Source organism: Heptranchias perlo, chromosome 22, assembly GCF_035084215.1.
Source record: "Heptranchias perlo isolate sHepPer1 chromosome 22, sHepPer1.hap1, whole genome shotgun sequence".
NCBI classification, from domain to species: Eukaryota; Metazoa; Chordata; class Chondrichthyes; order Hexanchiformes; family Hexanchidae; genus Heptranchias; species Heptranchias perlo.
The window spans coordinates 29477970-29490318 of NC_090346.1; the positions used below are offsets into that span (position 1 = coordinate 29477970).

Here is a 12349-nt window from a genome sequence, read left to right on the forward strand (position 1 = left end):
GGGAAAGTAACAGTGTCATTGTAAGTGCATTCATTCATGTTCTATGGTTCAAAGCCTAGCGTGGAAAACCAGTAAGACGTGATAATGGGACTAGGCACGGGGGCCACTGGCCCTTTTCTTGCTCTAGTTTGTAGAAAGTTCTATGATTCGTCCTCACAATTATAGCAACTGGAGGAACCTATTCTAAACGTGAAGATCTGGAGAATATCAATTTTATAGAACTGCTCTTGCTGTTCGCAACAAAGACTAATTCTCGAATTATGACAGAAAACGTTTTTCTCTAATTTTTTCCTGAAGGTAGTGATTCATGCTAGGTTACTGTTCCACAGAAGCCAACAGGCTTACCAAAACTCCCACAAGTGGCCGTTCCTCATCTATATCCTTAAGTGGTGATTTAATTTAGCATGGGGACATCACAGTCAACCCTAATTCTATCCTCATTGAAAGTCTATACATCAACATTTAACAACAAGGGTCAATTCCTCTTTCCTCCTTCTACCAGCACAAGGACAATTGTAGATTCCCCACTGCTGCTCTGGATGAAATGAGCCAACCTAGCACAGATCAGAGACTGAAACTTGGGCCTTCCTGGTCTGTATACTTAGTACCACAGCAAACAGTGCACTTACCCACTGAAAGCTGCGGCATTCTAATGTGTCTGTGAGAATGGTATGTTGCATGGACCCATTTTTGTTTAATTCTAATTCTAATCTTTTATAGTAGTCATTTTTTTTATAACCTCAGAACATACTTATCAGGAAAGGTTGAACAGGCTGGGGCTCTTTTCTTTAGAAAAGAGAAGACTGGGGGGTGACCAGATAGAGTTCTTTAAGATAATGAAAGGGTTTGATGGGGTAGACGTAGAGAAAATGTTTCCACTTGTGGGGGAGTCCAAAACTAGATGTCATAAATATAAAATAAATCGCTAATAAATCCAATAAGGAATTCAGGAGAAACTTCTTTACCCAATGAGTGGTAAGAATGTGGAACAAGGAGTAGCTGAGGTAAATAGCATAGATGCATTTAAGGGGAAGCTAGATAAGCACACGAGGGAGAAAGGAATAGAAGGGTATGCTGATAGGGTTAGATGAAGTAGGGAGGGAGGAGGCTCTTTTGGAGCATAAACACCGGCATGGACCATTTGGGCCAAATGGCCTGTTTCTGTGCTGTAGTTTTGATGTAACTCGGTGTAACACTTCTTAAAAATCATTAAACCTATTTTGATATGCATCTCATTATCATGAAACTCATGTATTTATTGTTTTCCAGAATTTTAAAGTTATTAGGTCACGTCATGCACAAAACACATACGCTGTCCCACTTGCTAGACGTTATTGCCTCCAATAACTGTCCTGAAGTCCAGAATGATCACAGGATAGCCTCTTCTTGGTTGCCAAATATAAACTGCACATAGCGTTAGACTCAAGTTTCTGCAACTGTTTACTACTTAACTCCTGTACAATAATGTACAAGATCTGCTGCAGTTTTCTAATATTTTTAGTTGATCATGAAAAAAGGAGAACCGAGGAAGGGAACTTGATGTTATTTTATTAATTTTATTTTAATTAAATGTTTTCACGTATATTATAAATTCATGAGTAATGTTTGTAAATTTGATTCCTTGAGTTACAGGTTTACAGACTCAGCAGATGTGGCTTTCCTGGACAGTAGCCACAGAATGTCTTTGGGGTTTTCTATTTTCTGAGGAACCTAATTTGATATGAAAGGAGTCACTTCACAAAAATAGCTGCTGTTTACAGTAGTCTAACTGTGCTCTAATGCCTAGATTGGAGCCCTTTAGCTGCTGTAAGCGCCCCAGTAATTTAAAAGGAAAGATATTTATTTGGATTGATTTCTGTTGATACTATTATCACTAAATTTGTTTGTGATGTACATTACATGGAGAAACCAATATTATTGACAGATTTGTGTACAGCAAAATACTTAAATGTACATGTATAATTGTATGTTTCAAACCTATGTGCTCATGTTGAGTTAAGTATATACACTGGATACACACATTGTTAATATTGGTTATACTGCCAAAAGAGCCTTACATGTGTGATCACTACTGAACAGTAATATTTTTATTTCATTCTTTGAGAACTATGGTAGTGTTAGGGCTATAGAAACACAATCTGCCTGCTTTTAGAAATTGATATTTAACTCCAATCTATTGAAGTGTTTTTTTAATCTTAATCATTAATTCTTAACAGATACTTAAATTACATGTTGCATTGAACTGTGACTCAGAGATTAAACTGGGAGAGAAAATTAAATAAAATGGATGGGGAATAAATAAAAGTTCAATCACTCCAAAGTCTCAGTCATTATAGCACACAGTCACTCAGCATCCCACGGTCATTATAGTTCAGCTAAGACATTCTCAGCGCTTTTAATGAGCAGTGCTTTAATTCACGACTGAAGAAAATTGTATTGTTTTGTTGAATTAACTCAGAAGACTGTACTGGAACAGCTTTTGCTAGGTAATTTATGGTACAGTCTAAATTGATAATGTGTTTTGCAAGGAAATAAATTGCAATAACGGTGTGAGAAATGTATTGATATTTGTGGAAATGATTTTAAAAAGGGATTCCAATCTAAACATTAAAAAATGCTTGATTGTTTCCCCTTTTCTCTATTCATTAATTTTCTCTCCTCTCCTTATTGGCGTAAGGTTCCAAAAGTGCCAGTACTTCTCTAGTACTTCACCCAGTTAGCCATTCTTTATGCGTGTTTGACTGCCTTTGGGGAGAAGGGGGCTTTCAAAGTCCAATCCAAGTTTGTCCTCCACTTGTGCACTTCCAGCATTCAGGAGTGCGAATACTGGTCTTTCTCTTACCTAAACTGTGGGGCAGTACCCATTTGTCATGCCCCAACTGTTCCGGCTAAGAGCAGGGGCTAAATTTTAACCCCCAAGAACGGCTGGGTTGGGGGTGTGTGGGAAGTAAAAATACTCCGTTTTCAGGCATCCCGGCTCCAACACGGGTTTAACCCAGGCAGGTTTGTCTGCGTATGGAGAGCAGACACCTCCACTTCTCCACTTAAAGCTGGCGGGCCGATACTTAAAAGGGCAATATACCCCATTGAGATACTTGAGGTACTTAATATTTTGTGTATTGGAAAATTTAAATGAATTTAACCTTACCTGTTCGGGTTTCCCATCGCTTCTGATTCACGTCAGGTGAAAGCAGGCAGGAAGGGCTGGATCCAAAAGGTGAGTGCCTTTATTGCACTGCTTGTGGGCCCAGAGGAGCAGGAGTGCTTCATCCTGGCCGACAGGACCATTGCGATTGGCGGGCCCCCCCCCCCCCAATGGTGGACCCCCACCTACCTCTGACTCTTCAACCTCCGATCTTCTCAGCCCCCCCGATCTCTTCCTCATCCACCCGATCTTACCTTCCGGGTTTCGCACCCAGAAATCTTCCCTCCTGCTCCCTTCCGGGCTGGAAGTTAAAGTTTACCCCCAGATCACTCAGCACAGAGACAGATTGAACCTGGGACCTTTGTAAAGATCAGTTACTCACCACTTTAGGCAGCTCTGCCATCGGGGACCTTGAGTCTTGATTTTTAGATACTGTTGTGGGTTTGATTTAAATGTAAATCGAAAGTATAGCATTTGTGTTCTACAGAATGATATGGATTAGAAAGGTTCCAGAGTTCGAGAGGAGCATACTCTCCCCTCAACCAATCAGATCGCAGCATTTTTGACACGCTGCGTTCACTGTCTCTGCCGGCTTGAATTGTTAAACCAGGAAGTGAAAGATACAACATTGAAATCAATGTAAAAACAGTTATAGACACCGAAAAAGAGAGAGGGTAAAAAATAATTGAATTAAATAAAAGAGACAGAAGGGAAAAGTGAACAAAAACTATTAAAATAAGGAGTAATGGGACTCCACGTTTTTAAAAGTTAACTTTTGGTTGTTGACAATCATTAAGACTTACCGCGCTGTTAAAACTTAGTTTAGACCTGGTATTTTTAAAAGTGTACCTGTTTTTGTGATGTTACTTTCCAGCTGGGTAGATAAGCAAGTTAGAGCTTTTTCAATGATTTCTCTGATTGCAGCCGGTTTTATACCTTTAATTCAAAGCTGTCATATCACTGGCGAACCAGTAGGAGCAAGTTCCGGATTTCCGCATTTCACTGAGCATGTGCGAATGCCGGATCTTGCTCCTCCATTTCATCACTAATAGCGGGAGCTGTCCGTTATTTCGTGAGCGATTTCTGCCCCAATGACTGTCATGTTCATTTTCTATTACTAGATGCCACCAGTGTACTTTACAGGTACTGTAAACAGGCTGTATACAAAATGGAAGAGAGGCAACTAGTGACAGTAAAATGTTACAAAATAAACTCTTAAAAAAAAGAGAAATCTGGAAGAATACATTCTTTTCAAAGTACTTCCCCATATGTCCACAGACATGCAGTTTCTAGCAGTGATCACTAGATGGCAATCAGGAGTGGGAATCAAGGCTGAGGTCAGCATATAGCTGAAATTGAACCTGGGACCGTCTGGTTTGCGTTAGTACCATACCAGCCCGTGCATTTGCCCATTAAGAGTTCCCCATCTGTCTCTTAAGGAAATAGAAATGTGACATTTTATATTACCAAGCTATTTTTAGTCTTATGAATTCCTGTGATTTATATTTGTGTTTTCCTCCATTGCTGTTCCAGTAACATGGATTGGGGTTTGGCCCATGTCCATTCTGTAATGGTTCCATTGGCTTAATGGAACTAACCTGGGTCTGAACTGAGATGCCTGATTGTGGAAGCGCTCAGCGTATGCAACCGTGCACAGTCAATAATGCTCCCCCCCACCCCCCCCCCAGCCCAGAGTTGAATGACTTCAAAAACAGAAAAGTGCACATATGCAATACACATTAAATGTGAGAAAAATGAATTTTTCTCCACTGAAATTTAAACAACGTGTGATAGCAGAAGTATGAAACCTGGACAATAATGCAGCTCGTGGTAACCGAACATAATCCCATGAAATGTAGTTAAGAACATAAGAAACACCATTTTTCTGCACTATCCCCATATCCCTTGATGTCTTTAATATCTAGAAATCTATCGATCTCTGTTTTGAACGTACTCAATGACTGAGCCTCCACAGCCCTCTTGGGTAGAGAATTCCAAAGATTCACCACCCTCTGAGTGAAGAAATTTCTCCTCATCTCAGTCCTAAATGGCCTACCCCTTATTCTGAGACTGTGACCTCTGGTTCTAGACTCCCCAGCCAGGGGAAACATCCTCCCTGCACCTACCCTTTCGAGCCCTGTAAAAATGTTGTATGTTTCAATGAGATCTCCTCTCGTTCTTCTAAACTCTAGAGAATACAGGCCTAGTCTACTCAATCTCTCCTCATATGACAATCCTGCCATCCCAGGAATCAGTGTGGTGAACCTTCGTTGCACTCCCCCTACAGCAAGTATATCCTTTCTTAGGTAAGGAGACCAAAATTGTACATAATACTCCAGGTGCAGTCTCACCAAGGCCCTATATAATTGCAGTAAGACATCTTTACTCCTGTACTCAAATCCTCTTGTAATAAAGGCCAACATACCATTTGCCTTCCTAATTGCTTGCTGCACCTGCATGTTAGCTTTCAGTGACTCATGTACAAGGACAGTCAGGTCCCTTTGAACATCAACATTTTCCAATCTCTCACCATTTAAAAAATACTCTGCATTTCTGTTTTTCCTACCAAAGTGGATACCTTCACATTTTTCCACATTATATTCCATCTGTCATGTTCTACAGAGAGCTCAGTCAACTACCATTTTTAACAATACAACGTAGTCACAGAAAATAAGCATAAATATATTTAATCATATGTACAAGAAACCCTCTTAATTTTTGCCAAGACCTTTTCATTTAAAAATACATAGTTGTAAGAGATTATCAAAATCTAGGAGGAATTACACAGTCAATTCTTTTCATTTATAGTGATGGCATAGTGTGTACAGAGCTAGTCTTGTAAGCAATGATAGTGTGTATTAAAATTCCTTTATGTAAAATAATTAGTAACAGCCTCCCACCCTAATGATATTTTCATACAAGAAGTGTCTGGATGAAGAGTTTATATAGATAACATTACCTAGATGGCTACAATTTCTGTTACATGTTTATATAGCTGAATAAAAGATTTACAAAAAAGAGATTTATTTTCTCTGTTCTTGTAGTCGACATCATTGAAATTATCCTATGGGGTATTATTGTATGACCATTTCATATGCTCTTCTAATCTTCGGAAAAACAGTTGCACATATGGAAGCTTGTGCTCCTGCAGTTTTTCAGTTGCGATTCATGACATGGAGGCCAGTGATCTGCTCAACTCACTAACAATTAGAAAACGTAGTTGTCTCTGCCTTTGATGGCAAGATCTCTTGTATTTATATGTTGCTCTTGGGGCAGCAGTTGCTCAGCAGGTGCCTGTTGAAACCTTTTCTCTTGTTGGGTCTCTGAACTTCTGGAGGTAGCATCACTACCTGGTTACCAAGCTGCTGCCACCAGCATCAGCGCAGTTAAGTAAACTTTCCATCAGAGTCTGCAGTGGCAGAATGAACTACTCTTTCAAATAGCCATTTCATCTCTCTTCCCCTCCACCCCCCCCCCCCCCAATAAATAAGGTAACTCACCACCACCTCCCCCCCCTCCACCATTCACACAAAAATATACAAACAAATTGGTGGCTGGATTCAAAGCCTTAAAATGCAATGAGGAACGTGCCTAAACACAATTACTGCCTGTACTGATGTGTGCAGTTTTGTGTAATGTGAAAACACAATTATTATCAGTTATGTGTTTTAAACCACATTGCAAGTGTTTCGATCAGTATTATCAGAACATTGCAACAAAAGTTAAGTGACCATTCTGTTTCATTTTGTGAAGGATCTCGATATGTTAGTCAGCCTGCAAACAAGAGCGATGTGGATGTCGAGTTTGATGGGCCATTAATGAAAACCGAAGTGCCAGGTCCAAGATCTCGGGTATGTCAATTATACAGCATCCTGAAACCATATCAAATGACTTTTTTTGGAATCAATAGATGCAATGTAACAATATTGTGCTGCACACCCATTTTCAATTGGTTTGCAGCCATCATTGATAAAAAGACTCTTAGTTCCTGTGTCTGATTTGTTTTTATCACACTTAAAAAAACAATCAGGTGAAAGTCAGTATTTCAGAACTGTCAGTCTGTCAAGTGTAAAACTCTGACCATTGTTCTAAATCTAATTTGAATGCATATCCTATTGTACAAAGATGCCTGGAGCACATTGATCGATAAAGAGTGATAATGAGGATATTGATTTCATGCTGCTTTTATGTTACTTGTGCCATTTCCCATTGGTCGTTTGTATTTTTTTAACCAATTTTCTCCTTCCCCAATCTCTCTTAAAGTTGTTGAATCTCTGCTGCAGTGAGACTGTATATTTTTCACATGTTGCGGAGTCCACAAGTCAGTGAAATACTCTTTGAGAGATGTTGACATGGTGGAACTTCACGATCTCCACGCAATCTATGAAAACATACATCATAATTCATGTATGATCTTTGAGCGTCATCAGGCTATTTGACCCTAGGGACATCACAAACAGGTTTGATCCTGTCTTTACCTGATATCCACACAAGGTACTTGTGCAGGGGTCGTTAAACCCTAGCTAATTTTTCCTATACCTAATCCACTGTCACAGCTGAGATCAGCTAACTCAGTAGCGACCAGGACTGAACCTGGGATCTTTCTGGTCTGTATAGCCCAGCAATTCACTGCATAAACTTATTGGACCATTAGAGGAGCTATTGAATCACCTATTTATATAATGGGGTGGATCTTGATAATATTGCTCATGTGTAAGGTTTGTGTGCCCACTTTGTGGATCTAGTTGAGACCTTCTCCCAATACCTGCAGAGGCAATTGCGTTTATATAGTGTCTTATTGCATTGTTGAAACATGTAAAAGTGTTCCACACAATGGATTACTTTTTTTAGAATGTCTTAGCAGACATGGCAGCAACATCCCACACTTGGCAAAGAGGTGAATGACCAGTATATTTTTATTGTGGTATTGGTTGAGGGAGAAATATTGGCTGGGAAAAATTCCCTGCTCCTCTTTTATTTGTGGGTATCCTTAAAATCCACCTTGATTAGGCAGACATCTCAGCCTAGACTGTGGACTCAAGGTTTTGTGCGAGCCTCGAACCAACAATCTTCTGACCCGTAGGCAAGAGTGTTACCGACTGAGCCCGGCTGTCACATTATACATGCCAGCATTACTAAAAGCCTGTCTGTGGCCAGAACCAATTTGGCAGACCTGATTCTAAAGGCTGCCAACATATTTGTTTAGCTTTGCCACTAGCGGCACTCTCAGTTGGAGGCAGGGAGTGAAACCCTGCACAATAAGGGCACTACTGCCTCTGACGACAAGAGCACAGATTATTTATATTACATAGTTGCTTCCAACTGCGCTATTGAAGTTTTGCTACATGCTGTTACAAATTTTGGTTCTGCTCTAGATATTCTCTTGGGCTATGTATGCACCATTAGTCTCTCCAATAACACCACTTATGGTTAGGAGTTTTTTTTCACCAACCAACATCTAGATACACAATAGCATGGCCCAGAGGTGTAAGAATGAGACTTCCTAGCTATGTGGACTAGGTACCACAATCCTCCGCATGTTTCATCATATACACTTTTCCAGTTTTCCAAAAGGCTGTGAGACGAGGGCAGATACGAATCATCAACATGCTTTATTCCATAGTCAATAAATTAATACATAGAATAACAGTTACAGCAAATCTTACCTTCAACTTAATTTCAGTCCCTATTCATAATAAAGAAAATAATAAACCATGCCACACTGCCCTGGTTAACAGATTAATATTTCCTTGGATCAAACCTGTTATTGAAACAGACCAACGCTTGCTCTGGGCATGGTTGGGCCTCTTAAGGTAGATTGCTCTAAGCCTTACACCACTTCCCCTCAGCAGAACTTACCAACTTGATTTTTGTCTTGTCCCTGTTCAGTAAGTTTAGCAGTTGGAACCTATCCCTGCCTGAGGGTTGGCCAGTAGAGGTGCAAATTACACCAATTACCCCTAGAGGCCCCTGGTCACTAACTCCTGATGTTTTTTGGAATTAATAGTACTATTCCAACACAATAAGCATTATTTAATCATGATGTGGAGATGCCGGTGATGGACTGGGGTTGACAATTGTAAACAATTTTACAACACCAAGTTATAGTCCAGCAATTTTATTTTAAATTCACAAGCTTTCGGAGGCTACCTCCTTCCACATCGTTCACCTGAGGAAGGAGGTAGCCTCCGAAAGCTTGTGAATTTAAAATAAAATTGCTGGACTATAACTTGGTGTTGTAAAATTGTTTACATTATTTAATCAGAAGACATCTTCTCCTCCACCTGCTCTAGTTCTAGCTGCTTTGTGGACTCATTTTAATATGACACTTTCACCTGAATCGTAACCAAATCTTTCCACAGCAAAATGGTCGAAAATCCTGAAACACCGTAAATGCATTAGAAAATTAACAAAGTTGCCCCAACTTCAGTGGCAGTATTGTAAAATAAGGAAAGCCTTTGGAGGCACCAACACCCACCTAAAGAGGTTACATTCCTTGTGCCTTAAAGGGCAGTGGCATCCCATCAGCAAATGTAAAAGGTGCGATTGGACCCACAGCCAATGATTGCAAGCAAGCAATGTGGCCTGCTGTTCTTTGGTCTGTACAGATCTTCCCCTGGTTGCTGGAAACAAAGTTCTACAGCACTGACAGCCTAGAGCTATATTGCAATGTTAATTCTTGTGTAACAGCTCTTTTGGGGCTGTTTACAGAAGGTTGGTTGTGAAAGCGATCCAAATTTGACATACAGATCATCTTCGTTATTTATGTTTGTTTTTGATTTTCAGCAAAAACTTTTGACTAAACTTCAGCTGGAGTCCTATGTGACTTATCAATAATCGCATTAAAAGAAGACAGTCAGTTGGCAGAAATTGTTTTATTTAAGTAAAACATAGCTTATATACTCCATTTTAAAATATTTCAGAAGATGTTAATTGTTCTCTTTTTCTTCCTTCTTAAAATATTACCAGGCCTCTCTGATCTTGTTATGTGTTTATGTAGTAAAATGCTGCATAAAACATACATGCAGAAATCAAAGATTAGGCCTTCTGATGGCTTAGTGGGTAAATGAACTGCATGATGTGGTGTTAAGCTTTATGAATCAGAAGAACTGAGATTCAACTGCTGATCATTATGTACATGTTTACGCAGTGAAATGCTGTATAGACCTTGATAGTCTAGTAGAATCATAGAATGGTTACAGCACAGAAGGAGGCCATTCAGCCCATCGAGCCCATGCTGGCTCTTTGTAAGAGCAATCCAGTTAGTCCCATTCCCCTGCCCTTTCCCTGTAGCCCTGCAAGTTTATTCCCTTCAAGTATTTATCCGATTCTTTTTTGAAAGCCACGATTGAATCTGCTTCCACCACCCATTCAGGCAGCGCTTTCCAGATCATAACTACTTGCTGCATAAAAAGGTTTTCCCTCATGTCGCATTAATAGTAAAGACATTGCCGTGTACAGTCATAGACAAGGAGGTCTCAGGTTAAATTCTTGCTTGGTCCTGTTGGCTAATCTCCACCAGGGCAGCAGTTGGGACTCAATGGCCTCGATTTTAACTCCCTCCACCTGGCAGAAACCAGGCTGGGGTGGGGGGGCAGTTAAAATGGAGACGGGGACTTACCCACTCTTTTCCTTCCCCGATCTGACCAACTGCAATCTTGAATTACAGGCGGCAAGGACACCTGCCCCAATCTAGCGGGGTCCTCTTTAAATATGCAGAATGGGCTCTGATGATGTCATCGGGTCGAATCTGCAATTTTAACCTGAGGCCTAAGCAGGGCAGCAATGGTCGTTTCCGTGCCAGGTCACACTTGCTGGGAACAGGAGCTAGAGCCAGAAGAGGCTCAGTAAAGTAAATTATTTGTTTTTATTTTAGTTTCCTTGTGTGCCAGGAGGAGCAGGGGTGCTTCTCCAAGCCCCACAAGGAAATCCTGGGCCTCTGCTGCTGTGGGATTCCACCCCCCGCCCCCGTCCATCCACTTACATTAGTGCCGGGCACCGTTCCTTCTGGTCCCCAGCAGCTGCCACCGACCAACACAATTTTAATGGCTGGGCAGCTGCTTCCCACCAACTTCCCAGCCGTTTTGGTCAGGAAGTCAGCAAGTGGCATGCAAATGAGGCCCGACCATTAAAATCGGCTGATCCTGCCTGCTGCCGCTCCTGAACGAGCATGCCACTCACTTTGCTGCTTTCCTACCCGGGAGTAAAAATCAAGGCCAATATTTGTAGAACTTTGAAGGGGACGAAAAAGGTTTCTGCTCCTCAGTGAGCCCTGCTGGAAGGCGCACAAGTGCGGACTTCGGGTGAGAAGTGTGTAACAGTCAAAACGTGTCAACACTCACTGTCACGGTTCACACGTGAAGAATGGTCACATGGGTGAGTGATCAGAGTACTGCCAGGTCATATGAAGAAGGAGTCTGTGCGTGCAGGAGGGGAGGGGGCAATGCTGTGTTTCAGATTTTCATTGTTTTCCACACTGAGATTTTGTCTGACCTCTCTGATTTTTGTGTGTGTCTGATTATTTACAGGAATTAATGAAGAAGCTGAATGAGTTACAGGTGAGCTGCCAAATGTTATGTAATGTTAACCATAATAATTTGTTTACTTGGAAGAACTTTGGAACCAGGGGAGTTTTTATGCAGTCATCAGCTGTTCAAAATCTGGTGGTAACCAAGGATCTTGCACTGAAATGCATATACATTTCATGTGATTAAATCATCTGATGCTGTACAGATGAATTTCATTGTTGCTTTTAGAAACAATTTATTTCTTCTCATATTTGGTTGGTATTTAAATGCCACTAATCACTAAGGACTACAACCATTAATTGAAGGGTTCAGATTTGACTTAACCACACAAAGAGGATTTTTCTGTCTTCTTGATTTTTATGCTGTAATTGTATTACAGAACTGTTTCAAAAAGTGAATTGATAATATTCTTGGAGACTTCTGGTGGGTGGAATCTACCTGATTTATTTAAGGCTGATTACACAGCACCACTAAAGAAAAACAGCTGTGCTGTTGTTTTAAGTCACAGTTTGGGACTTTGCTTCCAGTTCGCCAATGGTTGAGAAGTGCCCCTACCGGGAGTGAAAAAAAACACCACATTGTGTATGGACAAGCTGAGCTGTTCAGACTACTAGTGACCAGCAAAGATGGCAGACTGTGCCACTCATGGGACTGCTACCTACAGTGCCATTAACAA

General features: G+C 40.7%; 1 protein-coding gene across 1 annotated transcript in view; it reads left to right on the forward strand.

The window, feature by feature from the left end:
• The window catches only part of abat (4-aminobutyrate aminotransferase), a 185317-nt gene that overhangs the window by 77235 nt on the left and 95733 nt on the right, over positions 1–12349 (forward strand). Inside the window, exons 3-4 of the mRNA XM_068003182.1 lie at positions 6899–6996; positions 11674–11703. Of these exons, the coding sequence (XP_067859283.1) occupies positions 6899–6996; positions 11674–11703 (128 nt within the window). The remainder of the gene's footprint in view (positions 1–6898; positions 6997–11673; positions 11704–12349) is intronic.